The 25,963-nt window shown below is 32.7% G+C and overlaps 4 protein-coding genes and 1 long non-coding RNA gene across 8 annotated transcripts in view; 3 read left to right on the top strand and 2 right to left on the bottom strand.

Annotated features, from left to right (window-relative positions):
• The first annotated feature begins 129 nt into the window (after nucleotides 1–129).
• LOC111030878 lies at nucleotides 130–1,794 on the top strand. The gene has a single exon (XM_022310583.1). The coding sequence runs from the start codon at nucleotides 130–132 to the stop codon at nucleotides 1,792–1,794; it is 1,665 nt and encodes a 554-aa protein (XP_022166275.1).
• Nucleotides 1,795–5,928: 4,134 nt separating this feature from the next.
• On the bottom strand, nucleotides 5,929–11,428 carry LOC111030890. Its single transcript, XM_022310599.1, has 10 exons — nucleotides 11,418–11,428; nucleotides 10,136–10,407; nucleotides 9,872–10,068; nucleotides 9,439–9,516; nucleotides 8,988–9,077; nucleotides 8,709–8,923; nucleotides 7,681–7,790; nucleotides 7,453–7,613; nucleotides 7,212–7,370; nucleotides 5,929–7,147 (listed from the first exon to the last, which is right to left on the bottom strand). The coding sequence occupies exons 1-10, from the start codon at nucleotides 11,426–11,428 to the stop codon at nucleotides 6,317–6,319; spliced, it is 2,124 nt and encodes a 707-aa protein (XP_022166291.1). The 3' UTR covers nucleotides 5,929–6,316.
• Nucleotides 9,816–24,175, top strand: LOC111030893. Its single transcript, XR_002604141.1, has 3 exons — nucleotides 9,816–9,829; nucleotides 11,618–11,619; nucleotides 24,068–24,175. It is a non-coding gene; the product is annotated as an uncharacterized LOC111030893 (long non-coding RNA).
• On the top strand, nucleotides 12,383–15,595 carry LOC111030892 (queuine tRNA-ribosyltransferase catalytic subunit). Its single transcript, XM_022310604.1, has 2 exons — nucleotides 12,383–12,625; nucleotides 14,279–15,595. The coding sequence occupies exon 2, from the start codon at nucleotides 14,329–14,331 to the stop codon at nucleotides 15,505–15,507; it is 1,179 nt and encodes a 392-aa protein (XP_022166296.1). The 5' UTR covers nucleotides 12,383–12,625; nucleotides 14,279–14,328; the 3' UTR covers nucleotides 15,508–15,595.
• Nucleotides 24,094–25,963, bottom strand: part of LOC111030891 (melatonin receptor type 1A-like) — a 117,945-nt gene continuing 116,075 nt past the window's right edge. For all 4 annotated transcript variants that reach the window (XM_022310600.1, XM_022310601.1, XM_022310602.1 and 1 more), the window contains one exon: nucleotides 24,094–24,841. In XM_022310600.1, coding sequence (XP_022166292.1) covers nucleotides 24,209–24,841 — 633 coding nt within the window. In that variant the 3' untranslated portion in view covers nucleotides 24,094–24,208. The remainder of the gene's footprint in view (nucleotides 24,842–25,963) is intronic.

Raw genomic sequence — 25,963 nt, 5'->3', positions numbered from 1 at the left:
CTCAACATAGTGCGGGACGTTTACGCAGGAGCGTCATCTTCGGTCAGCGTGGCCGGAGGTATGACCGGCAATATCCCGGTGAGGTCCGGCATTAAACAGGGGTGCCCAATGAGCGGGTTATTATTCATTATGGCCATCGACCCGGTCGTAGCCCGCTTGCAGGGCACTTCTGCCGATCACCGGGTGTTAGCGTTCGCCGACGACCTCTGCCTGATCGCCGACAGCCCGGGGGAGCTCCAAACATCCATCGACGCGGCCCACAGCGGCCTGGGTATGCTTGGGCTCCGGCTGAACGCCGCGAAGTGCGCTTCGTTGCACCTCTCCGGTCGACGGCCCGTGGGGGCCCGGAACACGCAGTTCATGTTGAGTGGTTCCCCCCTACGCCCACTCGCGGAGGGTGAAGCCGCAACTTTCCTCGGCGCCCAGGTCGGGTTCAATGTCATCCCGCCCCTCTCCACGCTAGCCGAAACAATCGAAATCGGCCTGAAGATCGTGCGGAGCAAGCTCGCTCCGTGGCAGCGGATTGACGCACTGAAGACATTCTTCTATCCCTCGACCGTCCATCTGCAACGGTTGGGGGTTTTCAACAAATCAGATTGGGCACGGGTTGACAGAATCATGCGACCGGAGATAAAAGCGACCCTGTACCTTCCCCAAGAGGCATCCGGGGAGTACCTTTACGGGTCCACGAGGCGAGGATGCTGCGGTGTCAGGATCCTGGCGGAGGATGCAGACATCGCCGCTGTGGACAGTGGGTTCAAGTTGCTGACGTCACCGGACATGAGGGTCGCTGAGGATGCAGCTGCACACGTGGAGGATGTCACAAGGCGGAGGATCTCCAAGGACCCGTCCATCCACGAGGTCGCCTCCTACTTGTCCGGCGTAGATGAGGGTGTGTTCCGGGAGGCCCGGGGCACGGGCGTCAGCGGTGTGTGGTCAAGGGCGCGGAACGCCTCCAAGCGGCTTGGTGTCAAGTGGTCGCTGGAGGGCGCTCCCGAGATTGCACACGAAGGTACGGTAATGGGTAAGAAGCAGAGGCGGGCGGTCATGAGGACGGTCCGAGACACATTGCGGCTCAAACGAAGCGACGCCTTGATCGCTAAACCCGATCAAGGTAGAGCCGTTGAATGTGTGGCCGCCCACTCTGCTTCTGCCCACTTCTTGAGGGAAGGTGACTTCACGAGGTTCGCGGACTGGCGTTTTGTACATCGCGCCAGACTGAACCTCGTGCCGTTAAATGGCTCCTCGTCCTGGAGGGCCGGTGATCGTAGGTGTAGACGGTGTGGGTATATAAATGAAAGCCTAGCCCACGTCGTCGACCACTGTATGCGATACACCGCGCTCTACTTGGCGAGGCATAACGCGATTGTCACCAGAATCAAGAAGGCGGCGTCCACTAAGTTTGAGGTTCTCTCCGAGAATCAAGTCGTGGGCAACCAGGGCTTGAGACCGGATTTAGTTCTGAAGAAGGGCCCAAACATTTATATAGTGGACGTCACCGTACCTTTTGACAACCGCCTGGCGGCATTCGAGGCGGCCGCCGCGGAGAAAAAATCCAAATATGAGCATCTTCGAACAGAGTTAGCCGCCCAGCACGGATGCGAGGTGCTGGTAATGCCGTTCATTGTAGGCGCCCTGGGGTCATGGGACCCAGGTAATGATATTTTTATGAAGGTCCTGTGTAGTCGCTCGTACGCCACACTAATGCGCAAGCTGTGTGTGAGCGATACGATAGCGGCTTCACGGGACGTGTATATTGAGCACCTGACCGGTGTTCGGCAGGTCCGCGAATAACCTTAACTTTTTTCTTTTCTTTTTTGTATATATACACATGTCTCATATTCATATACTTTATTCTAATTTATCTAGTTAATACCATGCTGAACTTGCCTGTGAGTTCCATGTCTTTTTTATATTTTGTAATTTTTTGTAATTTTTGTAATTTTTATCGATTTATTGTTGTTTGTCACTTGTGATTCTTCTCAGTGATTTTTATTTATGCTGATATTCCTCTTTGTTTGATGTTTCCCCCCCCATGATATTGTATTCTCCCATAATTTGTATCCCCATAAAAATTTTTAATTAAAATCTGTTCTTATCAGCTTAACATCTGATACACCTTTCATTGAAAGGTTCAAATGTTAAACTAATTTTTTCAAATTTGGTGGAGATTTTGGGGCTTGCTCCTGCTCCACCGCGGGTTGACCCGGTATTGCAGTACCACCGGGAACGGCCCACATATCAAACAATATAATACTACTAAGCTCGACTTGCTCAAGCTTCAAATTTTGCATTTTTAAAAAAATTTTCTGGGAAATTTTTGAATTTTGAAGTTTTGGAAATTTGGATTATTTGGAAATTGTTCATTTGAGATTTCAGGTGTATAATCTGTAGTAGGTTATTCATTATCATGGGTACCGAATGTTCAAATTTTTAAAGACTGAATTTTAAACATTCAAAATTAAAGAATTAGAGAATCTCAAATTCTCGTGATTTTGGAAACACGAAATAGTTAATGGTTTTCTTTGGGATATTCTACGTACCTACACTATGATTTTATTAACTCGAGTCTAGTACTTATATACTACTTCAGAACATTTTCGAACAGTAAAAAAAAGTATTGTGATATTATATTAATGAGTGGTAACCACTAACCACAGTCCACAACTAGAGCTATTTAATTATATCCATGCAGAACGTTTCGTATTGTTTGAAAAAAGTAGTAGAATACAACAATTGATATAAACGAATAAATTATTATTTGTATTTAGTCGTGGAAGGAGATCGTGCGATGCCAGACCCAAGTTCTGACGAATGCTTTATGCTTACACCAAGACCAAATAACATAATATATTAATATACAAAAATAATAGCTGGGTAGTGATCTCTTTGTTAGTTGGACAACGTATGACAATAAAATTCTAATGATTATTAGATTATTATTGATGCACATTTTACATATAAATAATAGATTTTTTACAAAACCTTCGAATGGATTGTTTATTTGTATCAATATTTTGCTATGACTCAGATACTGGTTTAATTCCGTACCTGTATCGTTGGCGGGGGGCACTGGGGACAAGTGCCTTCCCTCCAATTTGTTTTATGAATAATAATATAGTAACAGGTAATAAACATTCTAAGTCCGATCTACTTAGCATTTATTATGATTTATGAAAGAATTCGTATCGATAAATGTCGAATACGACCATAATAGTTACTTTATTATCTAGTATATTATACTTTTTTCTTTGCCGGGATTTTCAGATTAAGTTAGTCAAGACTTAATGAAGTCAACTAATTTCAATAAAAAATTCTCCATTGGAAAAATAATTGGTGTTTTGTGTCCATTTTCGAGGGTTACATAAATTCCATGTCACAGTTCAAATGTATATACTATATGATAAAACATTACTTCGAGAGACAATCATTGTGTACTGCTGTAAAACAATAATCTTGAATGATCAGCTCCCATTTGTATTGACATTTTCTTTACATATAGTTTTTTGAAAAAATAATGACTTCAGTGATTTTTTGCACATTTTAATATTTAGTTCAGTGCAGCCGTGCAGGGCTCTCAGATGTTAGGTATGTCGGAAACGCTTAATCCCTATGAATGACGGTCATTAGTACCTACCTAACATCTGAGGGGCGCATGTAAAATCCGCCACAACTCACAAATACCTTTTTTTAATGTAAGCTCCCTAGGAAAAAAACAGGTAAAATTAAGTTCACCTAAACTTTGTCAGTGAAAAAAATCAAGTCACAGTATAAAATTAATACATACGACATATATCATGTACATTAATATATATCCTAAAAATATACAAAAATTAATAAAAAATAATAATCGTCAGAACAAATCATCCAAATTGTCATGTGTAGGTATTTATTTATTATCATAAGAAATAATTGTAATAATCATAAAATATGTATAGGTACAACCTAGGTATGTTATGTTATAATATGTGGAACTGCGAACTAAAATTATGAGATACAATTTGTAGATATTTTGACATCTCAGTGTAATATAAATCCATTATCATAACTATTTATAACGTTCTCCAACACTATCAATTTGGATGTTTGAGCTTCTTTAGTTGAGATATATTATTAAGTTTTACAAAAGCACTGGTGAAGCTTCTTAAAATCCATTACAGGTAAGAGAATAAAAATGGCGAAGTTTACGTTAGACCTCTTCATTACTTTTTTTATCTAACCGGTATTCTGGCGGAGCTGAGTTTACAATCGGCCAAATGACCCGAGTTGGGTAAATTACTTTTGAAAAGTATTAAAAATACGTTACATGTTACATTAAATATTTTTATCTAAATTACATTCGCGTTACTCGACATTATTTTCATCACTTTAGGTTACTTTTTCATACATTTTTTTAAAATAGTACGAAATCAGTTCATAACGACCAATTAACGAGTAACGACTAATAAGTAGTACCTAGGAACTTATGCTATTAATTATTATGTAAATTGTTTCGTTATAGGTATAACATTGATTATGTAGGTACATATTGTTTATGTTATAAATGAACAAAATGTATAATTAGTATTAATTCCTTGGATATTTAAAACTAACAGATTCATAAAAAAATTGTATTGATTTAAATTTTTTTCGAATATTGTAGACCCTAGTTTTTGTCATACACTCTACAGTTAGTAGTTACAGTAATTTGTAATTTGCGTTACTAACCAAAACTGCATGTGAATAACACAATGGTACAGAGTGCATGAAAGTTTAGGCCAAAAACAATTGATTTTTCAGGAACTAAATCTTTTAATTATATAAATAATATTTAGGGACAAGAATACGATCAATATTAATATTTAATAATGTGTAAGTCATTCGTTATTGTGTGAGGTATTTTAATATTTTATTCCCTATTTTGTCATAGTGTGCCTATGTTATTTTGTTAATTTTAAGTAAAACATACGTAAATATTTATTTCATAGGCACGGTTAATGTCCATTGTTTGTTAAAATGAAATAAAATAAAAAATATATTATCTAAATTAAATTTTTTTTTGTGGATGTGATGTTTTAAATATTAACTCTTAAAAATGTATAATTCAACCTATTTAAATCATGCACAGAGACATAGCCTACCCATTAATAGTTATTATAGGGACCCTAAATCTGGGTGATTTTAAACGATTTCGACATTTTTTATATTATTTTAAGCTTAAAAATAATCACAGATATAATAAAAATAAATTCATTGTCAGATAGTCCTTAAATTTGAGAACAATGTAATTAACGTAATACTTAATAAAAAAAAAAATATTGTTCAAAAATTGATGGGTAAAAAAAATGAAAACCGGTTGTTTCAAATCACTTGAATTTTGGTTGACCAGAAACACATTTTTAAAACACCTTCATTCTCAATCAAAAAACTTCAATAGTGACTTGAAACGATTTATTTGTACCATATTCAACTTATGAAAAGTTCTTGAACCTCGATAACCAATGTGCTCACAGGGACAAGACTTCATTAAGTGGTAGGTATGCAGATAATTTAATTGATGAGGGATTAAGGGATGAGGGTCAAATAGCAGATGTTGACTGACCAACTCCCAAAAAAATCTGATCTTTTCCAAGTACATGATAGTTTAATCATGACTAGAGTAAGAATGCTTGACTACTTTTAGTAATTATATTACAAAACAATGCTTTAAAATATTTTATTTTTTTGTATCAATTTGTACAGCCTCTTTAAACTTGATTTATTACAAGAAAAAAATATAAATAATGTTTTGCTTAACAATGAACCCGCATAATGTAAATTAAGAATGAAGTATACAAATTTAAATTTAAAATGCAATTTGGTATATTAATACATTTTTGATTTAGTATTTAGTGTCATAAATATTAAATATAAATACTTATAAATGAATAAAACTTAAAAGCAAATAATTTTGTTAATGATTAAGCCAATACAATTTATTCTTGGAGTACTTGGCCGGTTTTAAAAACAGTAAAAAATGAGTATAAATATAAATTATGATTAATGGCTAATATTCTTGACAGACCACGTAGATCTAGATGATATACATAACAATCTCTGTGTCTGTCTGATATGGGGATACAATTGAAAGTAAAACATTGCATTTCTATCTCTTATTAGGTAATTATTATTACTAAATCATATAGCTAATCTTATACTTTGATACAATATAATATTAATGGGAACAAATTATAAAGATGGAAAAATTAATCAGACTTAAATTTTTTTTTTTATTATAAATAGTGAGACCTATACTTAAGTTGTCAGTGTACAACTTGTTGCATGCTTGGCATTAATATCAATCTGACAGATCAGTAAAATCACTCCCTTCACTTGTGGATCCATCATATGGCTCAAAATAAATATGTGGCTCATTTAACTTCCGAGGACGAAGTTCTCTTTTAACGCCATCAATTATATCCTCCGAAGGATCTAATTCAAGATCAGAATCAGGTTCCTGTTTAATTTTAATTGGTTTTCTTGCTTCAATTTTAGATGCCATTTCACTCTCTGAGATACCCTTTTTAGGCTTCTTACGCCGTCGTTCAATAGTCAATTTCTCTGAACAACTACCTTCTTCTTCTTTAATTTTAACCAGTGGATTGACCTTAACATTAGTTTGCAACTCTGTTTGGTCCTCTTGGTTTACCTTGCCTTCCTCACACTTTTCTGTTTCATTTTCTTCGTTTACAGTCTTTTCTACTTCTTCAGTATTAACTTCTGTGTTGCCAACATTTTCATCACATTCTATATCCTTCTCATGGTCATTAGCTTCTTCAAAGTCCATTATCTCATCAACAATTTCATGTTTAATATCAATTTCAACATGTTCTTCAGGCTGATACTCATCATTTAATAGAATTTCCATTTTTACGACAGTGTCATTTTCAGATGGTTCAGTTTTAATATGTACATTAGATGGTTCACAATCTTCATCACTAGATTCTGAATCATCTGAAACAGACGGGCTTAAGAAATTATTGGATTCAGTTGACACTGATTGCAATTGTGCTAGAAAAGTGCCACGTTGGTTTAATAAAAAATGCAGTTCATCATCTTCTTCAGCCACTTGAGCAATTTTTTTTTCCTTTGTCCATGATTCATTTTGTTGTGTTTTAAAATTTAAAATCTAAAAACAAACATCTACCTGTTATTTAACATTCAAATATTAGGTACATATATTTTTAACATACCTCATTGTTTACTTTTTCGATTTTATTTTTTATAATTTGTTGATAATAATCTTTACGGCATTTTCCCAATAAATGTGTCAAGTGATTCTTATTCATTTCTCTTAATTGACTTAAAGCATTATCACACTTGTTTAATTCTTCTAAAACTTCATCATTTTCCTAAAGTAAAAAGTGTGTATAAAATGAAAGGATAAAAAAAAAATAAAATTACAAAGTAAAAAAACATTTTGATTATAAATACCTCATCAGCTATAGTCAAAGAAGGTAGCATTTCTTCTGGTGATAGTCCCGGTTTAGAATTACGACCCATGAGCCCTAATTTATGCAATTGTTTCTTAACATTTTGTTCTGCATAAAATTCCTTACAAACATTACTCATTTCTTGTGGTTTTTCTTCAACATCTTGAAATAAGTTCAAAAAATTATTATGAATTCTTTTTATAAGAGAGTATTAGAGTAAATAATTTACCATCAAATTCTGAAAAATGTTCTTCAGCATCCTCTAAAGACATATTTGAATGATCCATAAGAGCTGTTACAACTCTTTGGTAAACTGGTGTGTATGCATTACCATCATTACTATAATAATTAAATAAAAACAAACAATAATATTGAACATCAATTTATGGGTGCATAGGTTAAATAGAGATGTTCATGAAGTAATAATTACATTTAAAAACAAATGATTTTTAAAAAAATTATTCATTCATAAATATAGAAGAAAAATATTATTCTATTATTTATTGCTATGAATTATGTGTTATTTAACAAATTAACTTGATATGTTAGTGTAGAAAAAGAATACGGCTAACTTCTTTTTGTGTATTAATAATTTTGTAATTAAACATTAAACGAATGAGGAATATAAAATCAAGTAAGTGAATAAAAAAATAATGACTAGATAATATTTAAATATGAGTGATAACCAGGACTCGGGACTTGTAGTTTTTGCTTATTTTTATGGATTGACACAAAATCTAGAAGAGTGCTATGGAAGTTTATGTCATGTTACAACACGTTCAATTAAGAAATTTGAAAGCTTTTTCAGCACTTATTTTGATGATTATAAATGCTATATATCCTAAACCCTAGTAATAACAAGTTATATTATAGAATAATTTTAAAATAAATTTAGAATTTTCAAAGCGGGAATATTATTTTTTATAACTGCAAGTCATTTTTACTTATTTTAGCTATATTTTTTAAATAGAAATATTAAGGTAGATTTGATTCATTAGAACTTATTAATATATTTTAGTTGGTAACTTAATGATTTATGACCATCAATGAACGTTATTACATAGTTTATTTCTATATACTAGTTTTCTATATTATAGGGAACCAGTTGAAGTTTGAAATTTGAATACTATACCTTTATGCACAACTAATAGTATGTATGATTAATTAACTAAAGTTATCTTAAGTTATATTATATTAAATGTTAACTAAAATATTTTTTATATACACCAACAATTTAACATTCAAAATTCAACTTACATAGCAGAATTAGCTTTATCCACAAGTTCTACAACATCGGGGGCTATGCGTTCAGAAAATTTAAGTTTTTTAGGCGGACGAGGTGAACATGATGATTGGTTTTTTTGCATTTCTAACTCTTCTTTAGCCCAATTCTTTGCATAATGTTCACCCAAAGGTGGTATTTCATACAATTTTTTATCGCTGTTATATGATTTAACTAGACCACTTAACCACTGAAAATTATAATACATTCAAATTAAGATTATAAAAAAAAAAAAATTGTTAATATATTCTTACTTTAAGATCTTCTTTCTCTACATGACTCAGATATGGTTCAACAAGGGACCAAAATTTATTTGCTGATTCAGTTTTGCTTGGTGGTAGCTCCTAAAACAAATGTATAAAAATTAAATGACAATTAAATTATTAATGTGTTTTATGCATAATTAATCAAATGGATGAGTATCCATTGTTATATGAATAGGTTAGGTATATACTCTATTTGGAATTTAATAGTGAACCATTTTTGCGCATACAGGTTGAACTGTCAAATCCAGTAGACACTTCATCATTGGTTGTAATCTTTGTGCATAGCTGTCATATCACGTCAGCCTGCCATAAATTTTTGGTGTGGAAGTTAATTTACAGGGGAGGGATGTGTGTCTATGACAGCTTTTGTCATCTCAAGTGGTTTACACTTACCTTAAATAGAGTAAAGTAAATGAAATAAAAAATATATTATAATTACTTTGCTAGTAGGATCAAATTCAACCTTCATCTTACGACATTCATTAACGGGTGAAATTTCTGCAGCAGCTCTTGGTCTCTGTAAAAATTAATACACATAGTATTATAAAAAAAATAGTATGAAACATTGTGTATTTCAACTTTTAGCTACTCAATTTCATGTGGTGCTGGTTCTAAGAATGTATGGCAAATATATATATTTTAATTTTCAACATGTTAGTATAATATTATGTATTAATATAATTATTGAATTGTTATTTATTTAAATATTAAACATTGCATACTTTGTACGATGTTTGAGCATTCTGCGCAAAAGCCTATTCTTAATAAATAAAAAAAATTTAAATAAACCTTAAAATAAATATTGGGTGTGATTATTTAGGTAATAATAAGTACTAAATAATTAATACTATTTTCATACCACATAGACTTACAATTGTAGGAAGTTTGGGGTTTTTAGCCATTCTATGTAAGGAACGAGCAAACTGCATGGATGCAAAAGTGCTTAATTCCTCTCTTATTGTATTTCTGCGTATGATTACATTTGTTAACATTGCTTCAAGATCCCATTGAATATGGTCCAATTCATCGTCCGTCATTATATAATCAGATTTATTATCACGGCTCAGCACTAAAACAATAAAAATCTTTATAAGATACCAACAAGAACATCAAAAATTCCATAATTTTGTTTTTACATGACAGGAAGGTAGAATTTTCTGGAATGACAGTAGGTTTTAGTCGTGGTAAAGACAGCTCTCTTTCTTCGTTGTATTCAACATGTTTTTTTCTAGTCGGTGACTGTGGTGGTGACATAACCTGTTTGAAAGACACATTACCATCTGTGGACGTACCCTCAGCATCAGTATCATCTGCTGTAGCAGTGTCTGGAGACATAGGTTGACGTGGTTTTGGACCTCTTCTTTTCGATATGCCTCTACCACGACCTCTTGACCCTCCACGTCGTTTCCTTTAATACAAACAAATAAAATGTAATCATGTCAATATAGATTTTAACTGTTCAACAGTAGACATAAATTTCAATATGACAAATTGGTGTACACTATACATGAATATTGGTGTATATTACACACATTGGCAATAATCAGTGGGAAGCTTTGGGGAGCCAAGTCAAGCATACATTTCGATATCAACTAAATTCTAAATAGATATAGAGCTTTAGGCATGCATGTGACACTTTACTTTGAATAATGCTAGCTACACTCTAAACAAAACCCTTCTAATTTGGTGTACGTTCTAGAGAATTAACCGTTCTGCACTCGCTCCATGTTTGGTACAAGGATATCAAACAACTGTATTTCTCATGCGTTATCTGTCATCATTTATAATATAAATTGGGCATTTCTTCAAATTGTATTATCATTTATGTTAATTTTATTTATTATGACTTTTTATATTCGTTAATTATTTCACTGTATGTTATATAAGTTTAACAGTGGTTGTTGCGTGGCAGAATCAGAAATTCATTCTGATAAAAGGCCTACATATGGGTACCTCACAAACCAAGGTTTTGTACACAAGAGGGTAAATCACCGTATACCTTATTATGCCAATGCAAATACAAGAGACCACACACAAAATATGAGAGGTCATGTTTGGACGACGAAAATTAAATTATTGAAGAAAACGAAGAGTGTTTTTCTTATTAATTTGCAGTCCCATCTAGATCACTATAGTACGGTATCTTTACTATCAACAATCCTGACCTTTATCTCATGTTGGAAGATTCAGAGCATGAATGAGCAATAAAATAAAACGCAATTAAAACGACACACGCAGAACACACACCGAATCAGAAACATGTTTGTAGAGAAATTGATTTTATAATAGATAAACCTAATAGAACGCATGCCAAATTATTAGCAAAAAAAGATAAAAGACAAAAGATTCGACCAATATTCTTCCTATGGTTTACAAATAAATACACTTGTTACATAGTGTATGATGTCTTATACTTACTTTGGAGACATAATTAATTTCGTTCTGTTCTATCAACAGTTATTGAATTAAACAATTAACTTTTGCTCCGAAATATAAGTAGCCTGTAAAAGTGTATGGCAATTTACTATTTGACAATTAATATTTAATATTGATAGTGCAGTAATTGCCGCTGAAATTCTAAATGCACTGATTCAACAAAATACGAATACAACAAACAGTAGTTATCGAATAAATAATAATAAACAAAAAGCACGTGATAAGAATCAGTGTGTGCACTTCAGGAAAATGTAAATTAATCGACCAAACTACGATGTAGATACTACAATATATTATATCTACATCCTGAACCTAAAAGTAATAATAATAATTTTTTTTTTTTATATCATAATACAATGAAAAATTGTTACTAAAATATAATCTAAATAGTTCTAAATTACAATTAGAGTTAAATTTAACTACTTAAAAAATGGCCCGCCAGTGGAAGCGGATTATAATTCATAAATACGTGTAATCACGTATTGTCGAAATTGTCATACGAAATTACGAAAATCAATTATCCAATTATCGATGTAATGTAGCAGGCCGTGGGCTCGTCCAGTCCGTGCTATAGTTGAAACATTCGTAGCAGTTTTTAGGATATTATATTATTTAGTCTCATTTATTAGTTATTACAGAGCCAAATAGATAAATTTAAAAAATAACATCAACACAAATTTTTAAGAAACCAGATATTGTCTACATTGTGATATTATAATAAATAAAACTTGAATACACGCAATAATAATAAAAACCATGTAGATGATCTATATTCTATTTTCTATAAAATTAACTTAACCACCTTAGCCCCGATACCGAGGGCCATATTATTATAATGATTGATGGCCCATTCAGAACTGGTAACGTCGCACGTGGTTTCCATGCACATTGCACGGTTATCGGTATCCAAGTACCGATAACTTTAATCAATATTGTTGTTTACTGATAAGTGATAAGAAATACTCATAATATGAACTGTTGGGCAACCGGAGAAGAAAGTAAAAAAGACGTTTAAAATATATTTTTTAAATTCATTACTTCTCATTTTTTGTTACAACGTAAACTTTAATTTACATGTTGTGTATTTTAAACTCTATTTGATGAAAACATTTCATAATAATTATGAATAATTATTGAATTGTTTTTCTGTACCCACTGGTTTACTAACAAACTTTAATTTGGTTGCATATGTAAGTATTTTTTTGTTAAAATATCTTTAAATTATACATTAATGTTAATAATTAAGGCTGTTTGGTAAATTAGTTTTTAGGAGTCTAATTAAAAAGTACCTACCACTGTTATGATTGATGATCGATTCCATGTGTACATGAGTAGACAATCAATTGTAATGTATTGTTTAACTTTTGGAATAAAACTAACTAACAATTTTACTGTTTATGAAAAGCAATAATTAATAATTATTACTTATTTGCTAGAAAGTGAGAATCACAATGTGTCTGACTTTGACTTTATTATCATTAACATTTTGAAAATATACTCTCATATTTTAAAACCAAATCAAAAACAAATGTTTTTACCATATTTCACTTAGATTTTATGATTTTTTATGCAATCTATTTTAGTTTGAAAGTTAAGAAATCACCTATAGATAAAATACTTCCAGAGTTCTATAGTTATAACATTATATGTTGATCTTTAAAAAAAAAATATAATATCAATAGAAACCAAGGGTATGTAGTGTTCAGTGAGTGCCAATGCACGATGCACCCAGTACCCACTGGAGCTTAAAAAATGTTATTGTTGTAGGTATATGTAAATTTACAAAAATACAATACACAATGATCTTTAAAATTTTAAAAACAGTAAATCACTTTTCTCTTCTTTTCTTTCTATCTTATTTTTGAAGAACTACAGGTAACTATTTCTGAATATTAGGTTTTTTCTACACTAACTATTTTCAGTATAAATACAGTTATACTATATGGTCCTTTTAAAAAATGTTGCCATTCTTTACATTGGAAGTTTTACCAAAAAAACTGGAAAGTGGATTTTTAAAAATTTTGGTAGTTAAGCCGTCTTAATACAAATGTCAAAAAATTACTATTTTGGGTTTTTTATGATTATTAGTAGGTATGTTTTGTTTCTATGCTGAATATGTTGGAACAATTAAATGATCATCATCAGTACTTACTGAATTATTTATGTGAGGATAGGGGATTTTATCATTTATTTAATAAATTATTTAAGAATAAAACATAGTTATACAAACTAAAATAAATACACAAATTTATTTACAAGGGAAAAAATTATTTTGAAATTTTATTGAGAATACTTTTATTTTGAAAAAATCAATTTTATTACACTTTCAGAGTAAGCGCCTTTCAAAACATTTTCAAAAAATAAATTTAAAATGTACCTTTTGTGTTGCACCAGTTAAACTTATTTTTGTAGGGGTGCCCCTGGTAAATAGTAAAAATATTAATGTTTTGTGCATTATGTATTGATATTTGTTCTGTAATAATTTAGTGATTGATCATAGTATTATTGGTTGAATACAGAGATTTAAAATTGTTAATATTGTAAATATTTATTAATGTAAAATATTGTATATCTAATCAATGATATTATGTTATAAATACATATGTATATATTATTATAGTTAATACATTGTGATACCTCATGTACTACTAATGTATTTTATATTAACTTATAACATATATTAAATTTAAAATAATGTACGTTTTATAATAATAATATTTTTTTTTATTATATTATAATGCTTATTAGATTTTATTGTTATACAAATATTTGTAAGTCATTTGACATACCAATCACAATATTTGAATTTATTAATAATGTTCATCGTAATTTTTTTCTTTCAGGAATTTATTTGAATAGGTTCAAGCCTAAACTTATAAGACAAAATATTAAGATGGAAAAATCCTTGCAATTTGATGTGATCGCCACCTGCTCTTCTTCAAAAGCTCGTACTAGTTTAATGAAATTACCACATTATACAGTGGAAACGCCAGTGTTTATGCCTGTTGGTACCAAAGGATCAGTTAAATCTGTTTTACCAGAGCAGTTGGAAGATATTAACTGTCAAATTATTCTAGGAAACACATACCACTTGGGATTACGTCCTGGAGTTGAATTATTAAAAAAAGCAAAAGGCCTTCATAATTTTATGGGTTGGAAACGAGCTTTACTTACTGATTCTGGAGGCTTTCAAATGGTCTCATTGTTACATATGGCTGAAATTGATGAACAGGGTGTTAGTTTTGAATCACCTTATGACGGTACACAAAGCTTGTTAACTCCTGAGAAGTCTATTCAAATACAGAATGCAATTGGTGCAGATATAATAATGCAGTTAGATGATGTCGTACCTACTACTTCAAAAGACAGCGAAAGAATGGAAGAAGCTACATACAGGACTACACGTTGGTTAGATCGTTGTTTAAGTGCTCACGAAAGACCTAATGAACAGAATATATTTCCAATTGTTCAAGGGGGTCTTGTTGATGATCTAAGAAGGTTAAGTGCCAATTTACATTTGGAAAGAAAAGTGAACGGTTATGCTATAGGTGGTCTCGTTGGTGGGGAAGAAAAAAAAGATTTTTGGAGAATGGTTCTTCTATCTACTAATATACTACCTTGTGATAAACCTAAGTATGTAATGGGAGTTGGATTTGCAGTGGATTTAGTAATTTGTTGCGCTTTAGGAGCAGACATGTTTGACTGTGTATTTCCGACAAGAACAGCTCGGTTTGGTTGTGCTTTAATTTCAAGTGGTCAAATTAGTTTAAGACAAAAAAAGTTCAGAATGGATTTTGGACCAATTGAAAAAAATTGTTGCTGTTCAACCTGTAAGACATATACTCGATCATATCTACATCAGATTGTCAGTACAGAAGCTGTTTCTTGCAGTTTATTATCGGTACATAATCTTAATTATCAAATGCAATTGATGAAAGGTATTAGAGAAAGTATCAAGGTAAACAAATTTCCAGAATTTGTCCAGGAATTTATGACAAATATGTATCCAGATAAGAATTTTCCACAGTGGTGTCTTGATGCACTTCAGTCAGTGAATATAGAATTGAAATAAAATGTATGTCTTAAGCAAAAAGTTCTGCAAATTTTACAATATTGTTTGAACTTTAAGTTCATAATTTTCATTGTTTGAAAATTAACAACTACCAAATAACTATTAAATAATGATATTTTTATTTATTTATTTAATTATTAAGATATGCAATAATTGTATTGGTACTTACTATAATTTATAAGATTTTATCTTAAAACTTGTATTTAAAAATTAAAATTATAAATTTAACATTACAGCCACCATTTATCTGACATATGTTTTTAACTTGTACCTTTTAACCGTACATATTTAGAAATGCACCTTCTGAAACCTATGTACAATATTATCCAACTCTATTCCTACTATTAATATTTTATTTACTTTAATGTTATGAACATTTATGTGGGTATCAGCTATGTACTTTGTATCAATTTAAGCCGTCTATACTAAGTAGTATTTTGTTCATATTAAATTATCCATCCTGTACATAAGTAGAATAATTTTACAATACACTGTTTAACATCAATATTGGTTCAAAACAAGGCTTAATGTCAGTTTTTGGAAATTTTTTAAACCCAGTCAGGTAAGACTTAAGTTTTTTCATTTTCTAACTGCAATTGAAACCGAATACATAAAAATCAGTTGAAAATAGATTTTAAAATTAAATAAACTGTTTAGATGAAAACCAAACCATTTCAAAAAACTATTTTCAACACAAAATTCTATTATCATGAAGTATGTTTACCGACTATAACAGAATATCAATACACCTTGGTACCATTAATGATTTTTGGGATTTCTAGATATTTAATTTGGCTATAATTATTTTGACTAGCAGGGAAGCTAGGGGGAGTTCTCTCCCCTACCACCCAATGTGGGCTCCCTTAAAACCAAGGTTTACCCAGCTACTTATGAAGTAAGGTGGACTTATAAAAACTGATTTGAAGCCCAGGTTCAAAATAAAAATAAAAGGCAAATCAAACATTTAAATATCTGTATTATTATGGATTAATTTTAAACAGGCATAATTTTAGTTGTACACAAAAAAGCACCTTATTTTAGGATATTAATTATTGTTATAATATAATGTTGTACCTATGTATATAGGTCATAGGTGAAATAGTCAATGGTTTTCTTATATTACTTTTTTTGTTTACTTCAAATTCTATGCACACAAAATATTAAGTATAAAATTACAATTTTTTTTTTGTTTTGTTTCTGCTTACAGCTATAATATGCATTATTGACATACAAAAAATTTAAACATTACGAGCTATATTTTAAGTACAGAAATAAAAATGTTTTTCTATGTGGAAAGACATAAATTTATAATAATAATTATTATTATAACACCTACCTAATAAAAAACAAAATATATAATATTGAAAAATGATATAAAACATTTATACAGATTATATGTACTGAATCACAGTTTTATTGAAATATAATTTAAATGTTCTTGTTTTAAATGTGCGTTGACATCCATAGCTTTAAATATGATTTAATAATTTTGAACTCAAGTTATTACTTATTAGCTTATGGGACTGTAGAAGTATGGCTTGTGATTATTTCAAAATCAAGTGTGTTAGCTATTTCTTAGTTGGTACCTATTCAGTTTTATTTTATTTTCTTACTGTGATGCTGATGCATGTTAGGTGCCATTATACTATTAGAATAACTAAATATACCTAATTGTCAATGACTTTTTAATAGTGAATAGTACGATGTTTGAGCGAAACAAATGTGTTTTTTGCAAAACATTTTTATGTGTTGGACAGCATGACGTTAAAAGTCTAAGAAATTAAATCATTAAAAATAATTACCCTTTTAAAGCAAAGTTGTCAATTTCAAAAATCGTCCCTTTCTATTGTATCACAGATTTAGATTTACAATACAGGTATAACTTTCAATTTTCAAAATGAATAATTTTTTTTTTAAACAATTTTTCAAGGCCTTGTTAACCTGTTGTTGAAAATTGCCAGTAGAAAAAATATTGTGGTCCCTTTATTGTTTCACGAGATTTTTTTTTGCTAACGGCGTTTAATACGTATACATATATTATTCCGTTATTACAAGACAAAATGTAACCTGTCGCGAGTAAATCTGAACGCAAATGATATGTAAAAAATTAAATTTGAATTACATATTTTAAAATGTTAAATAATTGTGAAATTAGAGCGATAGATGCATATAATATGATATATTGATATTAATCGTTGCAAGTGAAATTGAATAATGTAGGCACCTATCGGGAAAAGAAAAATAAGTATCAACTATCAACCAAGTCAATTATTATTGGTAAGTACACTAGAGGATTCACCCAAAAAGCATAGGTACATTTAATATTTTAAAATAATGCATAGGTATTGTTAAACTTTGAAACGAACCAACGCAATATATGTATAATTGGTGAGGTCTATATATTTTATATATATATGTACCTAATAATTTATGTTTCAATTACATTTTCAAAAATTACCTGCTATAAAAATCAAAATAAAATTGACACAAAATGTAGTCTTAGACTGGTTGTTTTATTATTATATTGATAGGCTATTTAAGAAACCCCTCCTGAAAATAGGTCGTTTGTATTATGCATGCGCTAAAACTTAAATATTTAAACAATAATAGTTAATAGTAGGTACCTACCAAATAAACATATAAACATATTATGTGTCAATATAATAGGTACCAAGTTAAATATAAGTACGAAGTAGGTACACCAACCTATGTATGATGTAGATACTTACTTTATAAACACACTATATATAATATTATACGATTATTTTTATAAGTCATACAGCAATACATAGTAATTTCATAGATAGGTAGGTAAGATTTTTAATTAATAAAATGTTTTATAATAATATAATGATAATAATAATAATAGGTAAAATCATTTTAAATATTATAATATGCGCTTGTATAGTATAATTAGTTACGACAATATTTATGTTATAAATCTTATTTATATAATATTATAATAGGTATATAGTCATCATACATAAATATAATATTATTGTATGTTAAAGATACTAGGTACTGTACAATTAACCGCTGATCGCAGCATGTTGTCTGCGATATTCTTAATTTTTACAACACACACACAAATAAAAGTAAGTACATAATTTAATTTTGTTGCCTAACTCAATAACACAACTGATGGTATTGGATATATATACGTATGATTTATATAAGTACCTACTATAGTTGGTAAAAATACTAATAGTGTATAAGTAGTTAGGTAGGTAGGTATATAAATAAAAAAATATATTTGAAGACATTTTGTTCACAATTTTTTACAGTATTTTTACATTATGTTTTTATAATAAATAACCTTCTAAAAACATAACAATTTGATCTCATATGTCTTTGGTATACTCATGTTTTCCCAGTGTCTTGCATATTTACACACAATTTATATAATATATTTATTTATAATGGATCTGTACCTATTTACGTAACTTATTAGTAACGCAGATTACACGAAACCAGCTCTGAGTAGTGTTGGACAATCAATTATTATGGCTTTAAAAAATAAAAAGTTTCTCCAAATATATTATAACGGAACTCACTAAACATATGTAGCTATATTTCCATTCAGTTGACCTAAAACTGTTCAAATACAAAATATGCACCTGTACAACTGTACACGTATTTATTTTTTTTTATTACTTTTGTTCAATAGACTATAGACCATAGACGTATGTGGTAGGTAGGAGCATTGAGTATGTATTGCACTATTGCTTATAAATACAATATACACTCAATGGTAGTAGGTAGGTAGGTAGGTAGGTATAGGTATTATTATTATTATATAGACTCAGTTTTTAAATACAATAATGCTTGTCACTTCAGTTCTCTATAGTAGGTAATAGGTATGTGAATTCTGAACGACACTGTAAAATCCATATAATTTGTCATTTCGAGTCATCTTCACATATTATGCTTTAATAAGTGTCACTTGTATATAAGAAGCCAAGGAGGTCTCCATATTTAGATAATAGGTTCCCAGCGCAGATACACATAATAAGTGTTGTTTTCAAAGTTTGACGACGATAAGTTGTGCATTTAAAAGTGATAATATGCTATAATAATGTAAACTATAGCTGCAACTCATAAAACGTAAAATATGAGTTAGGAGATAAAATAGTAAGAACTTCGATTGTTTAAACCACAACTCGAGTTATGTGCGTTAAAAGTACGTCAACCATTATTGTTTTAAAATGGACGTGGCTTCAAAAGTTTTGGCAGAGTAGAGAAGTAGGTACCTCTGCAGGTAAAAAAATTTCACAGAAATAATAGCAACGTACAATATTTATTACTTATTATAATGAATGATTACTTTATTAGGTTCGTGCCTCAAACTTCATACCTATCTACTTATGTTTATAATTTATGCGCTACCAGGCGCCAATCATATATACAGTTACCTATAACTGTTATTTTTTTAAATGTTGTGAAACGATGTAGGTATAAGTTATTAATCTAGGTAACCATGCTACCGCGGTCAGGCATTTTTGACGATACTTAGTCCCTATTTTCGAAAGAGAAAATCGAAGAAACAGAAAATAATTTTAGTGAGTTTTTATATCAATCAGAAAAACCTCAATCAAACCTATTTTCCTACTTTGCGAACTGTATACGACCGAGGTGGCAATGGTAATACAAAAGTAATTTATTAAAAGTGCTGCTCGTTAACATATATTTTTTATACGAATTCTTGATTTTTTTCTACGATCAAATCATATGCGTTTCTACCAGTCGTCGACAATTCCAGATACTTGTAGAAGACGTGAGTTCGTGAACATATTTTGTATTCTATTTAAATTCAAAAAAAAAAAACAAAAAGAAATACCTAAAAAACAAAAAAACCTTATCGCGTCGAGTGCGGTGTGCCGGTGTGATGTATTATATTGCGGATAATTATTGAAGAAAAAACAACCATTTGACGAATAGCAATTATCGCAGTCAAAGAGAACAATCAAAACCACCATAAAACAATATTATAATATATACCTACGTCGAGTATCCAGAATAATACCGGGAATAGGAATAATAGTTGTGAACAAGAGCCTTTTGTGTTTCAGGTTTTTATGTTAATTATTATTACCATGACATTTCCGAGTGTACATATTATATACCTACTACCTACCTATAAAGTATATATATGTTATACATATTTATATTTAATAGGTACTGGATAATATTATTTATGTATATAACATAATATATAAATATGAATGGTACATTGGTACCTATACATAATGTATAGTCTGAAATTTTGTCGTTTATAACGATTTGAATAACATTCATATTATATTATATGAATATGAACAAATGAAACGTTGCGGTATATTTGCATCGGTGGGAGTCGAGCCCCTATTGTTTTCGTAAAATCGTGGCTTTATGTGTGCGGAAATTTCGAACACAAATATTAAAGCAATTCAAAATTAATACCAGTAGGTCAGTCGAAATCGAAAAAATATATTACAGCGACTACTGATCACACTCATTAAAGGGCGTGAGTACCAAACATTTGTATAGGTATGAAATCCTCTGTACAGTGGTAGCGGGTGGTCCCTAAATCCAAAATTTAAATTTAATTCATTAATGTATTAGCGACACTGTTATAAGTTATGATATTACTATAAACGAACATTTAATACATATTATAATAATAATAAAATTAACACACGGTTGTTTTACTGCTACAATGCGTTTTACATGGACGACGGGGGGTGGTTTGCGTGGAAGAAATGCGATAAAGTAGTTTTGGGATTTATTTTCAAATTGTATTTTTCACTGTTGAATCTGCTGGAACTCGCGTACACACACACGCTTCTAAGCCACAATACTTCAATTTAAACCGACCGACTTGCGCATTTATGTTGTCGAGCGCATATAATATTGTAACACGTATAGGCCGTGGGTCCGAATCTTACAAAATTGACCACCGATCGCGAACTGATGGTGTCAGCTGGTGTAACTGTGAGTGAAACGTCAATCACACGAACTCATCTAACATATAAATAATACAATTAATATTAAACTATCTACATTTTAACTTTGAATATAGTTTTAATGAAAAAATTTCGATTTAAGCACAAACATATTGTTTATTAATGAACATCGGGTATTATGGACGTGCAACACTTATAAGCTAGAACAACAACAATAATAATAAAAAATACTAACGTTTACTTATATACCATTTGGCATTTACCAAACATTGAAATATAATATTACTTTGTTTTGAAGACTACAATCGAAACGACGACGGCATATTATCGCACTCCATTTAATCGAAAGTACATATTATAACTGTAACCGAATACTAATAATACATATATTATATTATTTTGCTATTCTGTATTATAATGTTATTAGTACTATCCATTTTTAGTTTTTTTTTTTTAAATTTCAAAACGTTTAATAAAATGTCGCCGCCGATACGAAACAAACAAATTGCGCTGTTTACTTACAGAGTTGCAGTAGTAGTAACTGTACCTAAATATATATATGTATAAGACGTGCCATATGGGCTATAAATAGTTTAATAAATAATAATATATAGTATATACATATAATATAATTGACAACGCTTGTTTGGCTCGGGACAGTGGACGGGTATAGTATATAACATATATATTATATTTATATACTATATATACATGCTTATATATAATATAATATTATAAATCAAAGATGGAATGCAATTGGTTTCCTGTATATACGCGGAGCACCGCGGGCGAGTTCCGCGTCGGAATGTAAGTACGGGTGGGCGGGGGGATAAATATTGAAAAATAAAACAAAATATACTAGGATATATATTCGACGTAATTGTATATAGCTGCGAGTACGACTCGGTAGTCGGACCAGGACCACCTGTAGATAACAGTGATCAGGTCGTTTACTAGTATATTATTGCGTTATTAACTTCGTTCGTCTAATATGCTCATGACGCCCAAAGATATATGCTGTCGCAGCGAGACGGCGAGCTCGGCGCGCACTTTAGATCGTGCACTTAAATTCAATTTTCAACCCTCCCCCCACCCCCTTATCCACCACGTGGTGATTATTTTGACGGATTATTACGAGGAACGAGTGCGAGTGTACTTCGGCTGTAGAGTGCGGGATGAGTGGAGGAGGGATTGACAAAAAATTATGTTAAAAACTCAACGGAAAAAGTCTTTTGCAGCCGCGTCAGTCGTCATCGCTGCCGCCGCCGCCGCCGCCGCCGCTGCCTTATTGTTTAGGATCTAAATAAATGCATACCAGCTCTGTACTGCGATAACACTTGCGGGGAGAAAAAAAAATATAAAATTCTAAATCCGTCGCCTCGAGTCTCGTGTTTCACCAAAGTGTGAGTCTCTCCGGACGACCGAGCCAAACCGTAGGTAGGTATGTGTTATTATTATTATTATTATTATGGTCGTCGAGAGTCATCTTTATCGAGCCGCGTTGCACATTATTGCCGCCGTCGTTATTACTATACGAGCGTATACAATTATGACGTCGTATTGACACGTGCGGCGGCGTGTTATGCGCACCGTTTTGCTCGATGACGGATGGCTCTATTTTTGTGTCGTCCCTCTCCCCCCCCCCCCATCCAGCGACCCGACCCTGCTGCTTACCGCTCGCGTTTTACACTTCGAGTACAGGTCGACCTGAGAATAAAATTATTTATTATTACACATTACCTACACACACGAAAGCGGCTGGTGCAGCGTATTTCGATATCGTAACGTTGCCGCAGTAGACGATCGGCAGAAAATGGAAGGGGCCGAAAGATCGGAGGGCTTGTCTATCGTTATGTGATACAGTGAAACCTCCCCTAACCGCGGACACTTTCAAATAGCGAACGTTTTTTTTTTTGTTTCGGCAGCAACAAACTACGCACTAAACTCTCATACAGTGAACAGCGGACGAAATTTCAGCTAACGAAAGTGTCCTGTATTTAGGGGTTTCACTGTAGTATATTTTGTCCGACTGAGGGATTAATCGGTCAAAGTATCCTGTTCGTCCACGTTGGCGGCTGCGCAATATCAAAAAGGTAGTAATATATGACGTTTATATGCAGTTAACACATTAGCGCGTGTACCCTCGTCGCTCTACTTTCCCAACCGCAGTATGGCCGTACCCCGACTATAATAATATACTATTATTATTATTATCATATCGTACGAATCGATAATATGAGATTTCTTTTTTTTATAATACCTATAATACACACGCGACAAATCGAAAACTTATTTTCTACCTTAACGTCAATATTACGAACTTTGGCGGCGGCGGTGACTATATACTATATAGGTAAGGGCAACAATATATTAGCTATACTATATTACCTACATAATACATAGTTTTAGGCGGTAATGTGAGTATGGTAACGCGTGTATATAAATGGTACAAACGCGGTTTTTCTAAGGGTAGGTACATATATAATGTCGTGTATGTGCATATGTATATGTGTGTACCTACACACACACACATATATATATATATATAATACGAGGGAAGAAAAACTCGTGCGCATAATATATAATAATATTATCATATAAAAAAATCGCACACTTAGGTAATAATAATAATAATTAATAATTAATAAATAATAATAATAACGTTGTCGTCTAATGCGTGTTCGGGGCGAAGGTATAAGCGCCGGACAAGTACAATAATTATATAATATAATTATATAATATCATCATCATCGTACAGCTTACAGCTCGTACACGTCGCGACCGCCGCCGCCGCCACCGCCGCCACCACCGCCGCCGCCGAGGCCGCTGCCGCCGCCGTTGGCCCTGGCCCGCGGCCGGCCCTGCAGCGGACACGACCCCGACTCCCGCGACCTGGTGGGGCTGGTGTACGAGTACATGTTGTAGCCGGGTATGATGTGGACGCGGACGTCGCCGGACGGGCGGCTGGCGCCGTCGCGGGCCCGTCGCGAGAACGTCACCGTCGTCTTGCAGCAGCAGTAGTGGAACAGGTTGACGTACGCGTTGCGGAAGTGCCGGTTGCCGGCGCAGTACACCAGGTTGTTGAAGCATGACTTGCTGAGGGCCAGCCACGCGAGGTTGTAGAACACCTGCGCGGACAGCCGCTGGACGCTGGCCAGCGCCAGGACGATGGCGAACGGCGCCCAGAACACGACGAACATGACGAAGCTATAGGCGTTGGCCAGCATCAGCGAGTAGTCCCAGTTGAACGCCAGCGGCGGTTTGAAGCTCGGGTTCAGCCGGGCCACGTGCACCTGGTACGTGATGCGCAGGTACAGCCCGGCCGTGATGAGCAGCGGCCCCAGCACAATGGCACCGGCCGCCAGCGCCTGAGTCGGAACGATGCTGCTCACCTGCAACACGGCAGTATGTAATTATATAAACGCGTTTGCGGAGGTAAAACTCGCACGTTTTGTGCACAATAATTCATTTTATACTGTCGTCCGCGGTCGGTGTGTGTATAATGCTATTGTATTTGTAGACACTTATAATGAGGATATACTTCTTGGTCTAATTATAATAATAATTATTATTATTGTGAAGAGGACTCGTCTCGTTCAAACGTGTCACGCGGTATGAGATCGAAATGGCAAATTTGGGTTTTGCAGAACAAATTACGAGTTGTAAGCGTTATTATTCTAATACCTTTAGAGTGCGTTGATAACATATAACTGTATAACTATTGAAGGCAATACAAATACTATCTGCGTTTGTATACTTTGTTTTTTTTTTTACGAAAATTCAAGCACTTTTAAATTGAAATATCTTATGTAATAGATAGGCGCTCGCTTAAAAATGTGTAAAAAACGAATATACCTCAACAAACAAAGATTTGAGATTACGATCCTACCAATGATATTTTTGTATACCTTTTTTAGTTTGATGACAAATCGGTTAATTCGATCATCAATTCACATTAAAATATTAAAGGTAATAACACAGAAGTTGTACGGCTGAGCGCGATTTTTAGACTGTGACAATACATGAGGGTGACACCTCCTCTTTGAAAGACGACCGTTTCTTTAGGTTAGTCAAATTCGTAGTGTTGGTGGGGCGAGACTGCGAGAGGAAGTTATGAAGAAGAAGTAAAATGCACTTTAAATTTGGGAAATTTGACCGCGTTCATGCAATTTTACACTTTTTACATTTTAACTATTACCCGATGGCATTTTCGTATTGCGTACGCACTCAAATAGTAACGGCTGTCTGGCTGATTATAAAGTATTAAAAATTCACGTTCACGTTCGCCTCATAAAAATAAGACCTCAGTTAATTTCCGGTGTCAGGTTTATGAATTATAATAGTTCGTTTTCCATCGTTCCTATACTAAACGACTTTTTTCGTCACTCAGTTTTAATTATAAAAAACAAAAATGTCTTACAACAAAATTCAGGCATAAACCATTAAATTTTGTGTTAAACAACTATAGTGTGCGCGCTTTTAGTGGCACTGGACAGTGAAGTGAGCTCATCTAC

This window comes from Myzus persicae, unplaced genomic scaffold (genome assembly GCF_001856785.1).
Source record: "Myzus persicae strain clone G006 unplaced genomic scaffold, MPER_G0061.0, whole genome shotgun sequence".
In the NCBI taxonomy this organism is placed as follows: Eukaryota; Metazoa; Arthropoda; class Insecta; order Hemiptera; family Aphididae; genus Myzus; species Myzus persicae.
Note: the sequence above shows the minus strand (reverse complement) of the source record. Positions and strands in the feature narration are given on the sequence as shown.